Source organism: Platalea leucorodia, assembly GCF_965183815.1.
Source record: "Platalea leucorodia genome assembly, chromosome: 17".
Lineage (NCBI taxonomy): Eukaryota > Metazoa > Chordata > Aves > Pelecaniformes > Threskiornithidae > Platalea > Platalea leucorodia.
Genome location: NC_138839.1, coordinates 739,922 through 763,050, shown reverse-complemented (window position 1 = coordinate 763,050; position 23,129 = coordinate 739,922). Strand labels below are relative to the sequence as shown.

General features: G+C 60.1%; 1 protein-coding gene across 1 annotated transcript; it reads right to left on the bottom strand.

Annotated features, from left to right (window-relative positions):
• Positions 1-388: 388 nt before the first annotated feature.
• NPHP4 (nephrocystin 4) lies at positions 389-22,557 on the bottom strand (the record flags this gene model as incomplete). Its single annotated transcript, XM_082328761.1, is given in 28 exon segments — positions 389-777; positions 1,002-1,145; positions 1,980-2,159; positions 2,727-2,898; positions 3,325-3,410; positions 4,349-4,434; positions 4,726-4,882; positions 4,987-5,070; positions 5,223-5,412; positions 5,516-5,733; positions 5,813-6,096; positions 6,099-6,338; positions 7,499-7,679; positions 8,089-8,249; positions 8,872-9,059; positions 9,690-9,881; positions 9,985-10,196; positions 10,909-10,955; positions 13,236-13,371; positions 14,118-14,300; positions 16,389-16,515; positions 16,602-16,768; positions 17,345-17,481; positions 18,438-18,593; positions 18,870-18,934; positions 19,252-19,424; positions 21,715-21,846; positions 22,426-22,557. Coding segments are annotated over 28 exon segments (4,371 nt in total). The 3' UTR covers positions 389-636.
• Between the last annotated feature and the right edge of the window lie 572 nt (positions 22,558-23,129).

Here is a 23,129-nt window from a genome sequence, read left to right as displayed (position 1 = left end):
CTCCAGGGAACTGGGGGTGAGGCAGGGGAGCCCCAGTGCTCCCCACCGCGGGACTGACGGCACCTCGGCAGCGGGCAGGGCGAGCCCGGCACTCGCCTCCGCAGGACAGGCACTCCAAGGGTTTCCACCTCCCACGGAAGAAAATACCACCACCCTCTGCCAGTTCTGCGCAGCAAGTTTAATTGACCTAGGATGGGTAAAAAGTATCAAAAAATCCCAAAAAAGCGCTTCAGCGTGTGCAAACTGCAAAACTTCTATTCACTGTAGAATATAAAATACTTTAAAAATACTTCGCAGCATCAGATCTGCAAACTTTAAGTTAAAAAAAAGATTCCAACGTGCCTAAAATATAGTAACACTTTACAAAAATAAAGATATCCTGCGGTCGCGATGCACGGTAGCAAATACATTCGCTCTCCCTGATTTGTGCAGAGGGAGCCGCGTGGCACCACCAGCACTCACAGCAACACCCGGGGATCCCGGCGGACAGCAAGACCTCCCGGCTTAGCGAGGTGACAACAAGGGGACCAGGCTCACAACCCCCCATCGGAGAGGCACGGGCATCCCCAGGGCGGCACTGCCGGGGAGCCACGGCGGCCGGCGCAGAGACCAGCCACTTTGCTGCGGCGGGCAGCCTCACTGGTAGAGGACCTTCACACAGAAGGTTTCCTCATTCTTGTCCTCGTGGTCGTTGATGTGAATCAGGATCTCCTCCTCACCCGTGCCCTGGCTCGGGGCGAAGCGCAGGCCAATGGTGTACACCTCCCCGCCGGCAACCTGCGGGAGAACGGGCGGGAGGAGAGGCGGCAGGACCTGGCGCGGAGCCCTTGACGTGCCCGCTCTCCCCAGGCTAGCACGGCCCTCCTGCAGCAGCACGCTCGGCATCTGCCAAGCATCGCACCGCGCCCTGCGCCCACCGAGCACCGCGCCCACCGAGCACCGCGCCCTGCGCCTCGCGTGGTCCAGCCAGATGAGGGCAGGGGCCTGGCAAGAGGACGTACCTGGAAGGAGTCCTCCTTGAACTGCAGGAGGTCGGGCCGGTTGGTGCACAAGAAGTAGAGCCTGGGCGAGGGGTAGGGGTTGGTGTAGGTGATGCGCTTGTTGCAGCCTCTCCCGCCTCCCGCGGGGAGCGAGATCTCGAATGCCTGCGGGTCGAGCACAAGCTGTGGCAGAGGCGGCGCAGACCACGGAGGGAACAACGGGCGCTCCCCCAAACTGACTACAGAGAATTGCCTCTTGCACCGACACGTGGCAGCAGGTGTTTTGGGGCACATTGCCCTATGCCCCCTTCTCTCCCCTTCTACACCTTGCATTTGATCTCTACCAGCCGGTATAAAGAAACCGCCTTCGAGCAGAAGCATCCTCCTCACGCTGCCGCTGGCACCAGCACGTTCGCAGAAGTAATTACAAGCCCAAACGGCAAAGGGCCGGGGGAGCAGCTGGGACCGGTCAGCTCATTCTCCAGCTAATTAATGGACGTCCACGGGGAGAGCCGTGGCACTCGCTCAGATAATGCCCCGCGGCACCGGGAGGCAGGCTGGCACTTGGCAGGACGCTGGGGCATCGGCTTAAACACCGATCTGAACTTCCCCCAGTACCGAGGGTTTCGGGAAAACCTTTTTAAAAGGAACACATTAGCCGGGAAATCTAATTTTCTATCTTTGAGGCAAGGCCTCCGCCAGCACAGTGCTAATGGGAAGCAGCATGCTGTAGCTTTAATTTCACAAGTGGAGACACTTCAGAGTTGGCACTCCTAAGCATGCGAGTGCCTTCAAAACAGCCCGAAAGACATTTTACCGTGGTCTTCAGTGAGATTATTCGAGCACCCCGGGGCTAAATGTGCACTCAGGGTGCAAGCGCCAAAAACCCCATAGATGTAAAAGGAGGAAGAAGCAGGAGACAGCCCTGGGCTATCGGCCGGACCGCGACCGCTGGTCCAGCGCCATCACCACGTTTTTCCGGCGCGAGAGCCGCCGTACCTTGGAGATGAGGGGCTGCCTGCAGGAGAGGCAGAGCAGCCAGGAGGACACCAGCTGGTGGGACTCCACATCCACCAGGTTGAGGTAGATGAACCTGCTGCCAGCCCGCCGAGGCCTCACGCCGATGTACAGGTCCTGGATGCCGTTGGCAGGGAGAAGGAAGGCGCCGTCCGGATCCACCTGCGGAAACCAAGACCCGGAGCTGCAGCCACCTGCGGCGGCCTATCGCACCTCCGCCACGTCCAGCTTGGAGTATAAACCAGACCCAATTGCTCTTAAACACCTGTGCACCTACGCCACCGCTTCTGAATCCCACCTACACGAATATGCCGGGGCCGGCTTCGTGTCGGGAAGGATAAGAGCCACTCGGGGAGAGCTGGCTCCTCCCGGCCCGGGGACTCCCTCCCCTCGCAGGCTTCGCCCGGGGAGACTTTTTCTTTTGTTTACGGGACAGTGATGGAATTTTTGTGCCTTTAATTATCCACATTCACAATTATGGCCGAACAAATTCTAAAGAAATTGTTAGTCTTCAGATGGTCTCATTAACGCAGATAATTTGCCCTCCGGGGTTTCGTGCCGATGATCCTACACATGACAGCTCTAATCAAAAGATAATTATCGCAAACACTTTACGGCAGTAAATTGTTCATCATTCCAAGTGGGCTGCCTTCCCTTTCCGGAGGGGATCTCACCGGGCTGGTCCAGGCCAGCCCCCCGCTCGCCCCGAGCCCGCCGGCGGGGGGTTACCTCCAGCTCCTGGGGGTGGGAGGTGAACGCCCGCACCCTCCGCGGGGCCGGGGTGCCCCGCAGCAGCAGGGAGAGGCGGGTGAGCTGCCCGGCCGCGCAGCTGACGTCCAGGCGCTGCAGCGAGTGCAGGTAGAACTGCCAGATCTGGACGGGCGCCGCCAGCCAGGCGTCCCTGCGGCAAAGACAGACGGACGGGGCTCGCCGAGGGCTCAGAGCAAGCGGCCGAACGCCAAGCGGGGAGCCCAAAGCGGGAGCCTGAGCTCCAGGAAAGCTTCTTCTAAGGACCTCAACGTCAGTCTCCCCCACTCCTACAGCTCATGTAACAGCATCGCCTGGTGCAGAGAGAGCCCGGCTGCCTCAGAAGGCATTAGCTCGCACACCAGAGATGCTCTGGCCAGGGATTATTTAGAGGAAGAGAACAACGTAAAACCCTAAGCTGCAAACACCTTGGGAAGCCTCCTGCCCGGCTTTCTGCTGCTCAGCAAAGCCGGGCGGGCTCGGGAAGCCACGAGCAAAGAAAGGGCAGCACGAGCTCCCCTCCTGCCCTGCCCCACGCTCGGGGTCAGCGTTCCTCGCTTTTTGGGGTCCTGCTACTTACGTATAAATAGCAACGAAGAACTTTTTGATCTGTGGGCTTGGTCCTCCGGCTACTTTTAAGAAGACATCCTGCGGCTCCCCAGGCCCCTGCACGCAGAAATCGGAGCATCGTTCCAACAGTTAACCTCGAGATCAAACCAGCTAATGAGGACTCCAGGGTTTCCTTCCCATTAACGGAAAAACCCGCCACCAACCCACTTACGAAAGCAGATGCTTTCAGCATCTAGTTAAACTATGTTATTAAGTTATTATACAGCTTGGCTGAGCTCTTCCAGTCTTTTTAATTACAAAAGAGGATACAAAGGACTATCGCATTCCAGGTCTGCATCTGTAATCAAATTTTGGCAAATTTTCCCCAAGTTTTCTAACAAGCCGTAATCCAATTACCATACTAACACGTTTCTGCAACAGCAATTAGCAACTACCCTTCGTCGCCATCTGCACCTATGTGCGCAAGTTTATTTTTCCCTTCTACCTCCCGGAGCTGCAAAGCGAGCCCAGGAAAGCTTTGCTGCGCACTGCGAAGCAAGGGCTGCGCGCGGGGAGGGAGGCTGGGCCCAAGGAGCACCGCAGCCTGCGCGGCCCTCCCCGCCGCCCCAGCATCGCCCAGCGGGGAGATGCTCTGCCGTGCGTTCAGGGGACGCGCCGGCCCCCCGCCGCACGCCTCCGGCGGCCGCGGATACCCCGAGCAGCGGGGAAGGTCCATCCCATGCCTGACAAAGGCTGCTTTTCCCCAGCATTTTAATCATCCCCAGCATTTAATCATGTATTTGCTCCAAAGAACAAGCAAATACAGGCTGCTGCACGACGCGATAAGGTGCGGCATTCAGCTTCAACCACAAAAACAACACGGCTCCTTTTAATTGGGAATAAAGGGCAATTTTGGCTTCATCACTCCCAGTGTTTCACCACCACAGGCTGATAAATGGGGATGATCCGTGGGTGCAAAGCATTTCTCTGCCAACGAAAACAACCCCCAGCAGAAGGACACAAGGGACAGACCGATGCTGAAGCGTAACCAGTACCATATTTTTGGTTTCGCAAATGATGTCAGGGTCGCTGCAGCGAACAAACATCTCGGGCTCCCCCCCCGGCATCCCCACGGGCGCGCCTGCAGAGGAGAGAGACGGAGGTGAAACTGTCTTCAGTGTTTTCTCTGAGCTCGCTACCCTGCACCCCACGCAGCCACAGACCAGAATGCCTTATGCCAGCAAACTACACAGGCGTACTGCTGCAGGGAATTAAATATAAAATTAACGGGGACCCCAAGGCTGTGAAAGGGTGAGGAAGCAGAGAGGAGCTCTCTGGATGCCACCCGCACCTCCAGGAAGGACCCCCTGACCCAGGGATGCCAACTAAGGAGAAAGAGCCCGAGCCCCCGCCGGGCACACCGCGGGCTCACCGGGGAGGGTGTGCCAGGGGGGCAGCCGGATGGTCTTCTTCAGGAAGGTGAGCTCCGGGTGGTAGAAGCGGAAGGTCTGGTCCACCACGTGGGGCTGCGGCTCCACTTTCACCCGCAGGAGCGCGATGGGCTTCCCCCCGCTCACCTGGAAGGAGACCTGTCCCGGGGGGCCGGCGGGAGAGGGACGGAGTTTTGCAGGAGTGACGCTTACTTCTCCTCCCGCACAGCCCCTCGAGCGGCGTTTTCGCCCGGCTCCCTCACCTGGATGTGCTTCGTCCGCCCGGCCCCACTCTTCCCCAGGGAGCAGGCAGCCGCGTCGGCACCAGCGCCCAGCCCTGCGGGCCCCTGCGGGTACAAGAGCAGGTTGTCTCAGGACGCAGCACCACTACGACTGCGTAGTGCTCCCTGTGGCGGTACCACCCTGCCCTGCATAGGCAAACACAGTCGAGGGAAACGCTTCCTACTGGGAACGGCTCAAAACAGGGGCCTGCACCTACCTGCGCCGCAACGACCGCAGGGTCTGCGGAGAAGGTCTGGTATTTGAAGGGGATGCGGACGGTCTCGTTGGGGCGCAGGTAGACCTGAGGCCTGAGGTCGTCACGGAGGTGGAACATCTCCTCCTCCACCGGTGTAACGCTCTTGGTCAGCTCCTTGAAGTGCCGCCACTCCCTCGGGTCCAGTATAACACTGGGGGACCGAGCAGCAGAGGTGCTGGTGAGGACTGGTCGGAAGCCAGTGCCACCCTGGCATTTCCCCACGCACACAGTCAAGACCCCGCTTCGGCCCCCACCTGAGCTCAGGGTGGTCGACCTCGATGGTCACGGTGTGCTGGACGCCATAGGGGTTCTTCAGGGCGAACTCGAAGAACTCAGCCGTCCCCAGCACGGCGTGCACGGTGTGGGTGGCGGTGATGGCCTGGCTGAGCACCCGGCAGATGCTCTCGCCCTTGATGTGCTCCCGGTAGGCGTCGATGAGCTGCAGGTCCCGCGCATGCCGGGCGCGCTGCTCCTGCCAGCCCTGCCGGGAGAGAGGGGACCATAAGCCCGGAGCCACCGCAGCATCCCCGGCCCGCGGCACTGCTCCTTACCGAGAGCTGTGGCCTCCTCCCACCGCCAGCATCCTCCTGCTGCCGCACCAGCGCCATGCGCCGCAGCTTGCGCCGGCGGGCGGCCGCGGCCTCGCTGGGGGCAGCCGGGGGGGCCAGCCTCACTTCTGGCCAGCGGCTGCGCAGCACGGCCGCCAGCTCGCCGTCCACCTCCACCAGCCTCCGCGCCCGTGACACCCGCCCACCTGCGGGGAGAGCGCACCGTGGCACTGATGAGGGACCTCCGCGATGCCGTGGGGCCGGGAAGGGGAGCGCCAGAGGGGGCAGCCACTCTGCGGCTGGGGACAAAGTGCCAGCACCATGGCAGCAGAGACCAGAGACCCCGTCAACCCGAACCCGTGCGGGGGAACAGGCTGAGCCCCAGCCCAGCAGGACTCACCACCGGCCGCGTTCAGGGAGAACCAGCTGCCAGCCAGGACACTGCCAGCGCTGTCCGGCGCAGGGACGATGCGGGAGCGGGACGGCAGCGGAGATGGCACCTGCCCCGGGGTCTCCTCGCACGGGTGGCCTGCCACAAGCGGAGACAGGGGTGAGTGGAAACCACCCATTTTTCACTGTTACAAGATCTACTGCAAAATTTTTGCCCTCGCTGCAGCTCTGTACAGACAATTTTAAAAAGCAGGAGCAAATATCTGGTTGCTAACGATGCCCTGCGAGCCTTGCGGTGCTCCCTCCAGAGCCTGTTGCCGTTACCACCATGCAGCCATCTGCCAGAGACGGAGCAGCATCAAACGCACGGCGCCATCCCGAGCGAGTCACCCCCGAGCCCCTCACCAGCTCCAGTTTTCCTTTCTGTGTTCCCCACCCCCGGGCTGCGGCGCTGCCGCCGGCACAGCCACGTGCCACCGCGTCTCCCTGCTCCTGCTGCCATCCGCGCTCCCACAAAGGTTAAGCCAAGCTGAGCCAGACAAGGCTCTAAACCCACTGGGTATCTACCCAGCCTACAACTCCCATCCCCATCCGTCAGGCAGGGGCACCAAGCTTTTCAATACTGTTTTTAAAAACAGTATTTTGAAATTTAAAACAAGAGGACAGGAAAAAACCAAAACAGTCAAAGGGTGGCTGCTGTCCTGGCGCAGCATCTCCGCTTCCTCTCTCCCTCTCTTTTGCAGGGTGTGAGTTAAACCTCTCCCTGGGTTGTGAATCTCAGATTCTCCTTCCCAGGAGCTTATCGTCCCTTTGCAGGCAAAGTATGGAAACGACAATTTAAGATATCTTATAATGGAGCTAATCTTTCTTCTGAAGATAAGATTTTTAAAACCTGGAGTCGCTGCACATTTATAGGATGAGGAATTAAAACCAGCAGGTTCTGGGAAAAATAATGTTCTTACAAGCATGGTTTTCTTTCGGGTACAGCCCTGCGCGTGCTGTGCATTTCTCCCACGGCCCCGTGCCGTTTGCTAGCACCTAACTGCGCGGCGCTGACCCTGCGCCACCGGCCTCCCAGCCGCCCTGTGCCGGCATTCGCAGCCGAGCAGGCGGAAGGGGCCGCAAGCACAACCAGGAGCCGCACACCCCTGCCCGCAGCCCAGCGTTGCCCGGAGCCGAGCGGCTGGCACTGGGACGGGGGCTCCAACCGGCACCCGAGATACCTGGCACGGGGCGTGTGCCGCGAGGTGCCAGTGCCGGCACCCAAGCCTTTTGGCCACATGAACAGCGGGCTCTTACCGACATTGGCCAGGCAGAGGTGGAGGCGGCCCCTCACCGCCACACGGATGCCGAGGGGCCGCAGGGCGCCGTGCCGCAGCGCCTCCCGGCCCATCACCGTCACGTCCGGCTCGTACTCGGTCGTGGCCACCTCCAGCTCGTGGTGGGTCCTGACGGCCGCCCGGCCCTGGCGCAGCAGGGGCTGGGGACAAGGCGAGGGGTAATGAGTTACTGGGGAGTCCGGGCTTGGGGCGTTAAGGGCTCTGGGTAAGGATGTCTCTGGATGTCCTAGGTCTGGGGGGTTTAGCCCTAGAATACCGCAGGAGTTCCAGGGAATTGGAAGAAAGTTAATGCTTTGCCATCGCTTTTGAGGAGAAGATGACAAATCCCGCTATTAGGGGCTTGGCAGGCTGACATCGGTCTCGGTTACACAGAGGGGCTGACAGCAACTCAATTACTAAAGATGTGAGGGTAATGCAACAGCATCCCAACACGGGACCAAAGGGAAAGTCAGGCTCTTCCTTAACACTCCTGCATGCTGAGCAGGGGGTCTCCTTCATCGTTAGCAGCCTTGAGGGCTTCAGGGGAAAGACCTCCAGTTTAACCAATACCTCCAGTTTAACAGCAGCGGACCCAACAAGGAGCAGGGAATCTCCATCCCAGACGTCAATCTGGAGGCTGTGCTCGGCCAGGTACCGCACAAACCAGCGCTGCTCCCCGGGCCGCAGGAAAGCAGGATCCACCATGTACTTCAGCTGCAAGCCCGGCGGTCCTGCGAGACACGCGGCATCGTCATGGAAATGAAGCTTCCACCGGCACCAGCACATCAGCTGGGACAGGGACACTCTTCTGCTCCAGAGAAGCCTGCCTGCTCGCACACCCACTCTCCTCCACTTAATGAACCCACTGGTCAATTAGTAGGGTCCAAGGTCCCCCAGGATTGACACCCTCCCACAGAAACACCCGGTCTGTACAGACCCCCCCTCTCATTTCCATTAACAGCTCCACGTGGAGAAGGAGCTTCATCAGCCATGCTTGGTGTCTCTTGGGACCAGAATTTACTAAGACACAGAAAGAGCCAAAAGAAAAGCATTCAGCCAGGAGGATCAGAGCCGCTCACTCCGGGCGCTGCTCTCTCACGTGTTGCCTTTCTTTTCAAAGGCGCTTAGCTGCAGCGGGAGCCGGCAGCCTCGACGTGCAAATCCCACAACCAGCGCTTACCAGTGTTTTACTTCAAATGTTGGACATCTTGAACATTTTGCATGATGTGCCACTCGAACTAGCAGAGGTTTGCTATGAAAGCAGACACCAGCCCGTGCCTCAGCCTGGAGACAAGCCCAAATCTGACTGACGAAGAGGAGCGGCTGCATGAGGATGCTAAAACCAGAGCTTACCGGTGCCAAAGGTCCCGTCCTTGTTCACCCGGACAAGGAGCTGCGCCGGCACAGCCGGCCCGGCCGCCGGCCCCCCGTCCGTGCTGACCAGCTGCAGCTGCGGCGTGGTGACCGGCGGGAAACGGTAGAACTGGAAGGTGAGGAAGACTGTCCTCGGCCACGTCCCCTCCGTGCTGTCCCGGGCATCCCTTGAGGGAGAGACAGAGGTTTGGGTTAGCTCGTGGCACGGCGCTGCCTCCCCATCACGAGCTCCTCGTGCGTTTGGCACGCACTGAGAGGCCGAAGAACAAGAGAAGATCGGCAGCATCACAAGTATTTGGACTCCTCTGAAGACAGCAGGCATATGGTTTGCCTTGGCTTTCCAAAAAGCTTCATAATTCCAGCTGTCTCCTGCCATATGCTGCGATGGAGCAGCCCAGCAAAGGCAGCATCTTACCTTCACACAGCACACTGCCATCCACAGAAAAAACACAAGTGGGGCCTTATCCAGCCAAAGCCACCCCTGGGGTGCCAGCTTTCTCCACTCCATATGCATTTATGGAGAAACCCTGCATTAACTAGCTTTTACATCATGTTGTGGCTAATGGACACAAAAAAAATGGAACATGATTTAAGAGTGCCCAGAAATGACAAGAGCATCATTGTAAAACCCTCCAGGGCTTTGCCTCCCCGGCAGGCGCGGGAAGAAGCGGCACCTTTGCAAGGACATCTCCTGCTCAAGCGGGGAAGCGGGCTGGGGGGATTTTGGGAAAGGACTCTCCCGCAGGAGGCCCCTGGGATCTGCCCACAGAAGGCACCACGAAGAACTGCAATCCCACCTGCTAAAAGCCAGGAACTGCAGGATTATTTCGTTGCCTTGCAGAGGGTCGGCTTCTTCCAGCTGCAGGCTGAAACTCGCCGGGTCTGCCACCTCCGAGATCTCCACTGGCTCCTGGTTGCAGTCCAGGATCTCCGGGAAGCCGGCGGCATGCAGGCGCGCCAGGGAGGCACGGGAGAGCAGCGTGCGGGAACTGACAGAGAAACGGGGGTGAGCCATGCAGAAGCAGCCGGGGGGACACCGGCAGGCCGGGCGATGGGGACGCCGGAGCCTGGGGAAGGGTGGCCGAGCATCACCTGCCTGCCTGCAGCCCCACGGCAGCGATGGGCACCTGCAGCGGGGTGAAGGGCAGCGCGCGCAGCTGGTCGCCCGCACTGGGCTCCGGGTCTGGTGAGCCGAGGTCAGCCTCCAGGTGAGTGATCCCCCCCTCCTGCCGAGAGCCACGGCCGCGCCGCGCCGGCGGCTGGCCCCTGCCCCGCGGCGGGGCCGACAGCTGGGACACCGACAGCTGGGGGGAGAGCGGCGAGGTGAGCGCCCGCAGCCCGAGCCGGGGAAGCGGCCCCCCGTGGCAGCCCGCCCCGTGGGAACCCCCGCGGCGAGGCAGGCTGCAGCCCTCCTTGCTACGGCAGCTCAGGTGCTGCGCGCTCGGGCATCGCCGCTCGGCACAGCTCGGCTGCTCGAGGGTTCGCATCTCTGTTTTCTGTTTAGCTGCTGCACTTTCCCTGGCAAGGGGAGGGATGAGAAAATGCAGCAGGAAGATCAAACCACTTAATGCGGTCTTATGAAGCATTTCATTTCATCAAAAATATTTGCGTGCATTGATCCCTGCATTGAGATATAAAAAAAAAAGCATAAAGAGGGATCTTGGTATTCATAGCTCTCCTTAAATCCCAGTAGCTCCACATGAAGAAACCGTGCGTCACTGTCAGCACGTACCGGGGACAATAGTACCCAGCAAATCTGGGCTGTCAAAAACCAGAACTGCCCTTAAAAATACATCTGGGGCGTGAAAAGAGCTCAGGGAATTTTGCCCAGCACGTTACAGGCAGGATGAGTTTTGATGCCCCGGAGGGGGAGGATTTGAGCAGGATGCTCGGTGCCTCCTGGCTGCAGCAGCCAGGAAGAAGGGCCAGGACCGGGATCAGGTCCTCAGCGCATGGGCCGCCCCCCCGGCACGCTGCTGCCCGGCGCCCACGCCCGCTGGCGCGCATGGCACTTACCCCCGGTCCCCGCGGGGAGGCCTCCATTCGCAGTGGAGCCAGCGGACCTGCGGAGAGGGACGGAGAGATGCTCTAGCGGAGCCGTCGCCCCCAGGCCCCGCCACCGCGGCCGTGCCCTCCACCAGCAAGCCCCCTCCAACCTCCCGCCTGCCCTTTTACTTTTTGGGGGTGGGAGCAGCTTATCAAGGTGCCTTACCATCTCTCAATCACTTATATGACTTATTTTTCCAATAAGACTGTTGCCTGAGGCAGGGGGAATGTAGCACATCTCCAGATCCATCCGTTATTTTACCAGGAATTAGGCTAAGTCTGCCGTAAAAGGCAGCTCCTCCATCCCCAGACAGTGCCACGGTTCCCTACGGCCACGCGGCGCTGCCTAAGTGGGATGCTTAATGAGACGTGAAAGTTTTAGGATACTTAAGATTTTTGTCGCTCCTCCGTTATTTCTTGTCACTCCCTTCATCTGTTGGCACATTTGTGCCCCGAAACGGTACGAGCTCTAGCATGTTTATATTTGGCTGCTCAGCTCACCGTGCCGCTGAGCCGCGGGTCCTTTGGAGCAGACCAGGGGCACAGATGTTCTATCTCTGCATCCACGTGATGCTGAGACCTTATTTTGCTTTCACCACCATGTATATCCCAGCTATTTCATGCTGACTGCTGTACAAAAAAAAAAAAAAAAAAGAGCCCTGTCTCCCTTACATCTAAAATACCGTTTTCTCTCAGTTAGGATGGCTTTGGCTGTTGGTGGACAGAACCAGCAGCACCACCAGCAGCGGAGCCGACAGAAGATGCGCTCAGCCTCCCCTGGCGAAAAGGACCAGACAGCAGCTCATTTTCCAACAGAGCACTACCAAAAGTTAACAAAATGCTCTTTTCAGCAGCTTGGGGCATGGGCTGGCTCTGGCGTGTGGCTGCTCACCTCACAGCACGGTTCCAGGACCACTGCCGTGCTTCCGAAGCTCCCCCCGGTGCCAGGGAAACGCCACACAGCTCACACCCCAAAAATCAGCCTGCCGGGGCATGCCCCTCGCAGGCACCCCGCCGCGCCCCAGCACGCTCCCCTCAAGCCGCAGCGCGCCAGCTCAGCGCGGGGCCGCAAGCTCGCCATCGGCGCGCGCTCGCTTCTCCCTTCACCGCACTGCAACTCCCTCAACGCCCTGGCCGCTGCCAGGTGCCAGGCATCCAGGAAAACCTTGCAAGCAGCGCCAGGAAGGTGCCAGCAGCAACGCAGCCTGTCGCAGAGAGCCTAACCCAGCGCACCCCCAATGCTGCCAGGCCTCTCATTCCACCCGCGAAGATCTCTGCTCCAAAGCCCCTTACACCAGCAAGCCCAGCCGCTCGCCGGCAGAAAGCCGGCGCGTGCTGCGGCAAAGCCATGGTGCCACTGCCATCTCGTGGAAGGCGCCGGAGCGGGTGCCCAGACGCACCCACCACGCCGGGCATCGCCCCGACCCGCCGGCTGGCAGCCACCGGCTCACCGGAGGGGCCGGGTGAGCTTGTAAAACACGAACGCTGTTAGGTACCTGGAGCATCGCACCAAGACCTGCACGGGAACCGCAGCAGGAGCGACACTGGAGAGGAAAGGGGAGTTTGTTTCCCACCGATCACAAAAGGCAGAGCCAACAGAAACAAGCAGGAGAGGATTTCCAGGGGCCCGGGGCATTGACTCAACTCCACGCCCAAACCCAAGCCAACGGCACTTTTCTTTCTGCCTCCAACACGCAGCAGACGGGCACTGAAGCCCCGACCACCGCGCACCCCTGCACTATAGGTAGGTGCGTACGTGCACACACAGCCTGGCTTTCCCCGGCCAGGCGCTGGCACAGCCCCTGCGCACCGATCGAATGGGCGCTGCCGTCACGCTCCCTGAGCAGCAGTGCAACAAGACGGTTGTTTTTTTACCTCAGCCTATAATCGACATCCCTGCTCTCCTCAATGCCTGGAAGGATTCAGAGTCCAGAGAGACAAGCAGCGGCCCTGGCGGGGAGCAACGTGTGCAATGCACCGCTGGGGCAGCTGCTGCGCCCTGCCAGGTCTTCTGGGTGCTGAGCACGGGAGCCCAAATGCCATCAGAGCGGCCCAAAACGGGAGCGGGCTGGTGCCGTGCTGGAAATCCCTGGCGACGGTGCACGTGGCTCAGTGCTACTATCACAGGGGAGTTTTGCAAGTTAAAAAGTGAGAGCTGAATTCAACTCGATGGAAACTTGGTTCACTCTGGTAATTCATAAACTAGCTCACTGAAACTCGGCAAAGTCGTGGTTTTTTTCTCCTGAGCAGACACCAGTGTCACACTCTATATTTTAAATGTCAGCGATCTGGAAAACACTCACTCAGCGATGGCGTAGGAGGCTTCTCTGACTCGTCCCTGTCTTTATGTAGGATCTCTGCAGCAGTTACAAGATGTTCTTCCAAATCAGTGGAAACATGGAATTGGACAGTCCCAGACTCCACGTGCTTCCCCTGAAATTGGAAATTAAATACTTTTAGACAGCATGCTACACGCAGACTCCCTCGTACCCCGAGACGATTCCCTTGCCCCGCAGCCGGAGAAACGGTGGCGCAAGCCGGAGGCAGAGCCAGCAAGGGGTGGTGCTTTCCTAAGCTGATCAAATACCGCTGTCCTTGCAGAGACGGACACGTACACCCGCCAACTCCACCCACCGCCCCCCAGTATCAGACTTTACAGAGCAAGTCCTTCAGACACCCACCCATCCGTCCATCCATCCGTCTGTCCATCCATCTGTCCTTGCCTGTAGCAGAGAGCAACCCACGCAGCTTAGCACCACGGCTGTATTTTGGCCACCACCCCGTGACTCCTTCGCCCCAGCCCCAACCCCCTTTTGCTGACCAACGCTTGGGAGCGAGATCACCCAGAATGAACCGGCTCGGGTCACAGCAGCCTCCAGGAATTACCACGACAAATAACGGCATTGACCAACTATGCGACAGCTCAGGCTGCACGTTTGCAGTAACTGAAGTTGAGCAGCGCTGGACGCCCAGCGCACCACCTATCAGCGTCGGGGTGTGCTGGCAGGGGGCTGCCACCCTCCTCTGCCCATGCCTCCTCGCTCACCCACAGATCTGCGGAGAGCTTCGCCGCCACGTGGGCACTTACAAAGGTTTTGGCAAAGAGCCTCTCTAATGGCAAAGCTGTCCAAGCACCAGCCGCATCCCCGTGTATTTGCCATGCAGAAGCAAGCCCTTACCCGGCAGGAGCTCCTGCTGCTCGGCGGGGTCCGGTAGACCAGGGTTTGGCAGGGGCCGCGGCAGGCGCCGCCGCGCAGGGGCAGGACCACGTCTGCCTCGCCGGCGTCCAGGACGGGGCTCCAGACGGCCCAGCGCACCGAGCGCATGTCGGCCGCCTCGCCGCTGGCACCGCCGGGCAGGGCCTGGGGAAGAGCAGGGGAGCACGGTGAGCGCCGGGCACCCCCACCTCGCCGCCGGGATGGGGGAGCGGATGCCGCCAGACAGACACAGGCTCTGATCTCCCACCACGCCCTCCCACGCCCGGCATCACAGAATCCGCTCCCCTTCAACCCATTCTGGAGACATTACATTTTCCAGCAACTTATTTCTCTTTTTGCACCCATTTTTCCCCCCCCCACCAACTGCATCTTTCTGCTCCCATCCCTTTGCCGGCTCTGAGGAGCACCAGGAATGCTTCTCTGATGGAGAGGGACACGTTGCTCCCAGGGAGGGGACCTGGGATCGCAAGACCTTGACCTCTCGGTGCAAGAGCACTGAGCCAGCCTGCACGGTTTCAAGGTTTGCTTCTCTCCCCTCTGCCAGCAGCGCCGCAGGCAGAACTGGCACCTTCCTACGCGATTTCACCTCCTCAAGGCTGACCACAAACTCACGGCCACAGCTGCACGCAGGTATGAACCCCACTTTCTCCCTGTAAACCCCATGCCACCCTTCCCAGACGGGCACCCGTTGGTTTTTCCTGCACTTTCCCCATTTACCAGCCCACCGCTGACCCCATTCCCCTTCCTGCAGGCTGCACTTGCAGGACATCGGGCACCCGCACTCCAGGTAATCCCACCTCACCCCTTCACCAAGTTACGCACGGGACTACACCTCTAGATTATGGATCAGCATAATACGATGCTGATATAATATAAAAGCACAATATAATGCTTTTCAAAAATAACAGGGTTTTCATCCCTTGTATGTCTTTAGCACATGGAGGCCAAGACAAAGACACCAGCACCCAGCCGAAGGGCTGTAACCCCCGGACTCAAGCAGCTCCTTAAGGGACGTATGTTTGACCCCGCATCCCTGGCAGATGGGAAAGGCAGCGTAAAGGCTTCCACTTACCCGGGCGCATCCACGGCCTCCCCTTAAACGGCAGGAGAGGCGCAGAAGCAAACCGAGAGGTCTCTACCAGCACCCACGAGCACCCTCACAGCCTGCTAATTATGGCACGGAGGACAAGGCGATCAGCTCGGCAAGCGGCTTTGGGATTAACTGCTCTGCCCAAGGGCTGTGCCGCAGGAACCGGCTCCACCGCTGCCCTGGCCAGCACTCCCGGCACCCAGCACAGCCAAACGGATCTGTGTCTGGAGCCCCCGATCTCCACGGGTCCTTGGGTTTCAGCTTTTTAAAGGAGTTGAACCCAATGCAATTTCTGACAGCAAGGCTCAGCTTCTCCTCCCCCCCTCAGTACAAATCCCTCTGGCCTGGCACCCATGTCCCACTTTATAAATGCCCATTTTCCCCCCAGTTTTGCTCTGGGCAGCTCTAACAAGAGAGGACACTGGCTGCATTTTCAATGAGCATCTTAGCGGGAGGATTAGGACCTCCTAACAAACCCTGGCCATCCATTCAGCCACACTAAGGGCGCCAGCAGCAGGGTCTCTGGAGGGGACACTGAACTGCTCGCTAAGCTGGCTTTAACCTGCGGAAAGGTTAAACTGAAATACGTGTAAATGACAGGTAAGTAGGCGTTAGCGAGTGTGGTCTCTGCAGTCAATACAGAGGCTTCTGGCTTTAAGGTCCGGAGAACATCAGGCTGAAGCTCCCAGAAAAACCTCAGCATTCAGGGAAAAAAGAAAAAAGAGTGGGAGGGGTTAACTTCTTTTTGGCATAAATGCTAAATTTGAAAGAAAAGCCTTTTTATATTAAAAAAAACTGAGATTTTCCAAATTAGCTTGCCACAACACCATGGGACAGCTGGCAGGCTACATTTTTCCATATACATACACCCGGTGGAGAAACGTAACCACATGTAATTAAAACAGTTCAATAAGCGCCTTTGCGGGATATTTCGCGCAGCGCTGCGGGAAGCACCCGGACACTTTGCAGGGCCGTTTGCTGGGCAGCGCGGCTGCGCGACGCGGAGCCGCTGCGTCTTGGGGGTGCGGGACAGCGAAGCGGGGGCAGAGGACGGAGTTACTCGGCAGGGCTCGCTGCCGCAGCGGCGGGTCTCCGCTCTGTAATAAGGGACGGAGACGAGGTGCGTGCACAGGCAGCCCTACCTTCCCGTCGGCTCTCCCCGAGGCACAGAAGACGTACTCCAGCTGGAAGCAGATCCCAAATGCCGGGTGGGGGACCATTTCACTCAGGTGGATGCGGCTCCTCAGGACAAGGGCTTGACCTGCACCCCTGCGCCGGGATGGAGAAGTGGCTGTGGGCAGCGGCCGAGGCGGGAGGAGAGCGGCACGGGCAGTGCCGGAGGGTGTCCCCCTTACCTGGCTCCGGAGCCCGGCACCCCCGGGCAGCTGCCCCGTGCCGCCTCTGCCTCCGGCACCAGCACGGCCACCTGCGGCACCTGGACGAAGCGCAGGCCGTTGTGGACGCCAACGTGCAGCCGCCGCTCCCGAACCGCCACCCCGTCGCCGTCCGGCGCGGCGTTAGCCTGCAACAGACGAGTTTTGCAGCTCAGGCAGTGAGGCTGCACGGGGTGGCTCAGCATACCTCCCTGCGCCGCCTGCGGCCAGGAAAATTCAGGCAAACTCAAACAAACGGGACCCGCTCCCCAGCAGCTGATGGATATTAAAATCTTTCATCTTTATGGCAGAGTTGGTGCAAATCTGGCCACTAAAGGAGGACTTGGCCAGCGGTCCTTACTGCACACCGAGCGCTGCTGTTCCTAAAGAGGTGTACTACGATGAGCACTGCATCTTATCTTTGCATTTTCCATAGCAGAGCAAACCCAAAGTTCTGCTTATTAGTGTCTGGATGTTCAAAACAAACCCAACACGGAGTACCTGTGTGCTAATCCAGCGGTAAAACAAAAGGCTTGCACAGCAAAAAAAAACAAAACAAAACAAAACACCAAACAACAAACAAAAAACCCAACCAACAGGGACTCCAAGTGAAACAAATACCCGAGCACCGTTTATCTGAACCTTTCCCCTCTGCCCGAAAACAAAGCACCAGCGTTGCTGCTTGCGCACTGTGCTCTCCCCTGCCGCAACTGCACCAGCACCACCTTAAGTAAGCGATCGCTGTTCAGTAAGTCCAGCAGTTCTTCCTCGAACTCCTCCAGGGAAGGGTACAGCTGGACAGACAGCCTCTCCAGATAGCAGGTGACCGGCTTCATCAGCCGGGGCTTCTGCAAGCAGTCACCTGAAAGGACAAGGTGGTGGCCACAGGTCACGCCCCAGCCGGCGGGACGTCACCGGGTCCGCAGGGGCACCTGCTGCCAGACCCGAGCCGAGAGCAGCACTGGGGAGAGGCTGTGGTCATCTGTGGGATCCCCCGCTTCCCTGGCACGTACAGGTCCTTACGCCCAGGAGAGACCCAGAAATACCCACACCTCGGTGTCAAGGGATGCAATCTGTTTATTTAATAAAGCCACCGCCGCTGGAGTGCCGAGGTGCCCTGCAGCACAGGACGCTGGCTCTCCCCTCTCCTGCTTTCAAGCAGCGGTCTCAGCAGCACCAGGGACTCGGCTGCTTTGGAGACCTCACTCAGCTTTAACACCAACAGCTACAACCCCCAAAATGGTTAGCAGTAGGGTTTTCCAGGCAGTAAGCTGAAGAATAATTCAGCTGTAGAACTGAGAGTACTTTTTACCCTCTGAATCTTCAGATCACATGATTTTAATCGCAGCAGCTCGAACGGCAAGGCTGCTACCCCCAGGGAAAGATTAACAAGGGCTGAGCGTGCAAGAGCTCATCCCCCTGAACCTGCCAGACCCCCAGCAATCCTGAGCCCCGCCGCCAAGGAGCACGACTGTAAGCAAGCTGCAAGGACTTCTCCTAAGACTCTGCCAAACAACTGCCATTAAACCAACCATCACTTATCCCTAGCAGCTTCCCAGGAGCAAAGCAATTAACAGATGGGAACAGACCAAAGCCATTTTGACATCTTTCAGGCTGAGCTATGAACGCAAGGGCTGCAGCCCCGCCAGCCCACGCGGCAGGAGATGCACTTGCCAAGGGGCAGCGCTGCAGAGAACCCGTCGGTGCTCCCAGAAACCCCACGCCAGCACCCTGCCTGCCCTGCCCACAGCCTCCCCGGGGACCTGCTGCCTTCAGCAGGAGCGGAGCGGGCGGCCCGGAACGGGAAGGAGCCCTTACTGGCGTCTCCGCACGCCGGCAGCAAGCCGGGAATGGTCTGCAGCCCAGATACCAGAAGGTTTTCGGGAAGGAGGTGAAATATCGTCTCCAGCGGCTGGTGGGGCTTCAGCGTGTACTGCAGGTGGCTCTTCTCCATCACCGTCAGGTATTTGTTCTCTGAAGAGAAAACATCCCAAAATGACCAAAACAGGGCGCGGGGGCAGCTTTGCAGCACCACTGTTGAAGAAATCATTATCCACGAACGCACGTGTTGGGAGCAAAGAGAAAGCTGGCTTTGCCCGGCCAGGCTTTTCCCAGCTGGCAGCAAGGCACGGCCGCTTAGCAGTACCAGGGCACGGACCACGCACCGCGCCGACTGGGCAGACACGATACCCGTTGGGTAAGAAAGGCCGCCACGAAAGGAGCGAGACGCAACATCTTGCTGCTGCTTACTTTCCACGGGGTCCTGGAAGCGCGGATGCAGTAAGGCGCGCGGCGTCCCATGGTACAGCTTCAGCCTGAAAGCAGAGAGCACGCGCGCGGCGGTCAGTAACTCCACCCTGAAGCACATCTTCACCTTCCACAACGCCTCTGCTCAACAGTAAGAGACCACCTTCCTACTCTGTACCAGCGGTAGAAACCCTATCCTTTAAGGAAAGGACAGGCAACACTTACACACCCATCGCTGCTTCCCCAGCAGTGAAGAATTCCAGGTTTCTAAATGCTGGCTCTGTTTCTGCAGCCCCGGGACCACCCTCTCTCCCCCCAGCACAGCCATGCACGTTGCCACCCCACGTCCCGGCGCGCCCCGTCACGCGGCGGCGGGGGGACCTACGCTCTGTCCTCGGCGGCCGCGTCTGCCGCCCCCGACCCGCTGCCGAAGAGGGGGATGAGTCCAAAGCCGCAGGAGAGATGCCGAGAGCCCCCGTCCCCTTTGCCGGCCATCGCCACCACTTCCACGACGGCGGCGATGCCGGGGTGGTTCAAGGAGGTGTGGAAGTAAACGGTCTGGGACAGGAAAGAGAGAGAAAGGCTATTTCAGCAGCGGCGGCTGCAGGCAGAGCAATACCTGTTGCATTTGGACAGCCAGCAGCGCAACCAGAACAGCCATTAAAACTTCCAGACGGCAGCTCATGGCAAATGACCTCCGGCACCGCTCGGAAAGCTCAACTCCTTAAATCTCGATCATCATCAGCTTTCTTCTTTTTCTTGTTGCTAAAACCCATTTTCCAGAGTATCTCGCAGGCTGCAGACCCCACAAGAGCAGGGCTTCACCACGGCACTGGCCTACAGCATTACAGCAAGCCCCGTGCGGGGACAGCCCAAGGGGCTGGAAACCCTCCTGCGGCAGGCAGGGGAGAGGGGGGCGGCCCGGACCTGAGGGCGGGGGGCACGGGACGCAGGTCACCTCCCTGGGACAGGATTTAAAGCTAGGTTAATCTTTCTATTAAAAACTCATTACCACAGTGTCCCAGGGAAAACATTTACTGTAATCACAGGCCATCAGGAAAGGATAACAGAGAGAGACATAACCGCATCAACCCAGGGAAATAAATCGTTATTCTATTATCTTTTATTGCAAAACGTTGAAATAATGACCGCTGGCTGCAGACCGATGCCTCGCCTTGCAAAGGCGCAGAGAGCCCTTAAAGCAGATCCCTTGTAAAACCAGGCTCGCCGCTCCCTCTGCAAACACTAACGACACTTTGCAACGGCTCGTTCCTCTCCCCTAAACCCTGCGAGGATGATGCAGCCGGGGCTCACCTTGACCGGCCACACACGCAGACCCCATCCCCTGCCCACGCGCCTTCCTCCTCCGGTGAGCGTGCAGGCAGAGCGTGCAGGCAGCACGTGCAGGCAGACGCAAGGCCCCTGCACACTGCCAGGTCCCGCAAGGCGGCTCTCCGGCAGCTTCTCCTCCCTCACCTTTCACAAATCGATCGCGTCTGTACCCGAACTCTTTGCGACACTGAACTGCTGAGTATCACGAAGCGAAAAGACCCCAGCGCTCAGCTGCGGCAGCAGCCAGCTGCATGGCGCCCGCAGACACCTCTCCTCTGCCCCGTCGCCTCCGCGAGGCCCCGAGCGCCGCGGCTGCGCCGAGCGCGCACGGCAGGCTGCAGGGGACGGGCAATGCAATTCGGCGACTGCCGAGAGGCTGCAAGATGCGGTGCCCTTACACCCCGAAGCTCCTGCCACCTTCTCCCAGCCGCTCGCCCGGCACCCAGGAAGCCTGCAGACGTAGGGATGGTGCTGGGAAAGGCAGCCCCACCCGGCACCTGGCGAGGCACGGAGCAGTGCCATGTTTTTCTCACCACAGCACTCTCTGCTATAGTTTTTTTTTTCTCCATCCCTCTTCAGATTAGCAGGGGTCGGCCGGTGATTAACACACTCATGGAAGAAACGCACGCATCAGTGCCCCTCAGGTACCGCTACAGATTTAAATAATGAAGGAGCACGGCTCTAATCAGTGCTACACTTCATCTGCAGCTCAGAGCACTGGAGGAGGTGGAAACAAAAGTTTAATTAGAAAAGGTGACATCTCGGCTGTCGTCCACGCTGCGGGGCAGCGGGATCTCCCAAGTAAGGGGGCACCCGGGCCTGCTGGTATCAGCAGCGGGTGGAAGCGTGGCTTTGGGAGAGTTCAGCTCCCAGGTAAGGGGAGAAAAGCGCTGTGCCAGAGGCGGCTGCTCCTTCCCTTCCTTCCCACTTGCGAAGGAACACTGCTCTCTGCCGCCGGCTCCGAACACGGCAGGCGGCCCAGGGCGGCAGATGCTGCTCCCGCGCCCTCGCTCAGCCCCGGGGGGAGCCCAAGGCCCCAGTTTCCCCATTCCAAGTAAACCAGACGTAAAAGCTTAATAACGGGGCAGTCTCTGGGGTGCACCCTGGGCAAAGGATTGGGAAGCGCCGGCGGGGAAAAGGGTTTGCTGCTGCTGCCTGCCTGCGTGCAGAACGAACCGCTGCAGAGAAGGCCCGGCGGCACAGGCAGACCGCGGGCCAGAGCCCCAGCACGCTTAGGACTTGCTGCTTTACAAGGCTCACGGCTACAGCACGCTGACCGCGGGCCCCAGAGCTCTGCTTCCAGCAGACGGACGGAGTAAACCAGCACCAGAGGAGAGCGGCTCCAGGCCGAACCTGAGCAAAGCCGGCTTTTCCCTTCGCGCGTTAAAACCCTCGCTCCTCGGAGGGGGCTCCCGCAGCTCCAGCCGCCCCCCAGGGGACCGCTGCCCCCCCACCCGGGGGGCTGCCACGCTCTCCCAGACCCAGCCGGCCCCCCCGCAGCCCCCCAGCACCCTACCTCGTTGAAAGCCGCCCTGGCCGGGTGCGGCGGGGTGGCGCGGGCAGCTCGCCGGCCGCTCCTCCACGTCCTCCCGAAGAAGTGGTGGTAGGTGGCATCGAAAAGGGAGAGGCGCAGCTGGTACTCGGCTCCCTGCAAGGCAGGACAGGACGGGAGGTGCCGGCGCGGGGGCCTGCTCGGGGACGCGCCAGCTCAGCAGCCCCGACGGCAGAAAACACACTTCAGCGAGAGGGGACAAGTAATTCCCGCTGCCTAATTGATGCCCGAATCAGACACGTGGCCACCTACAGCTTCGGGCTTTGCTGGAGAACCTTTCTCAAAGCCAGGGGTTGAACGAGCAAAGCAAAAGTGGGAAAAATGAATATTAAGCATATGATAAAGGAGCAGCAGGCTGTTAAAGTGCGACCCAGAGACTTTAGCGTTAAAATGCTTACCTAAATTAAAAAGTAACGAGAATTAAGCTAAAAATTAATTAAATACTAACTCATATTTGCAGGTAAAAACGGCTGGGATCAAGACGTGGCTCTGATTCGCGTTTCCGCGAGATTTACAGTCGGCTCCCCCCAACGGGGGCAACCCCCTTTCAAACCCCCGCGGTGCGGGCGCGGGCCCGCGACCCCCTGCACGCCGGCGGCCCCGCGGAGGGGCGGCGGGCAGAAACGGGGGCGCAGCCAGGGACCCCGCCGGGCGGCGGAGCCGGGCCCCCCCTACCTGGGCCAGGGCAGCGCCCTCCAGGTGCCCGAGGACGCAGCGGAAGGCGCGGGAGCCGGGCGGGCGAGGCCGCCGCCGCCGGTGCGGGGGCACGGCCAGGCCCCGCAGGAAGCCCCGCTCCCACTCGCTCATCTCGGCCGCCGCGGGGCGCCGCTCCTCCCGGCGTCGGCTACGGCGAGCGCCCGGCTGGAAGAGAGGAGGGAACGGGCTGCGGGGCCGCGCCGGGGCCCACGGCGGCGCCCGACCGGGAGGCAGCGGGGCCGCCCAGCGCGGGAGCCCCCGGGGCGCGGTGCCCGCCCCCGCCGGCCGCCGCTCCGCACGGCGGGACCGCGGACACGCGTGGGCGCGGAGACCCGCGTGCGCCCGTGCATGCGGGCACGGACCGACAGACAGGCGTGCGTGTGCCCCGAGCCCCACGCGTGTGCGCGCACGCCGACACGCAGCCCCCGCGCGCGCCCGTGCCCCCGCCAGGCCCGCAGGGGACGGGTCCGCGCGTGGGCCCCACGCCGCAGGGCGAAGCCACGGACCCACGGGCGGACAGCGCGGCCCGTGCCCGCCCCGCACCCGCGTCCCGCACCGCCCGCAGCCCCGCGCACTCACCGCGCCCCGACTCCATCTTCTCGGGCCCGACCAACCTCGCGCCGGGCCGGGGGGGGGACACGGACGCGCCGCCGCCGCTCACCGCCCCGCCGCCGGCGCTCCCG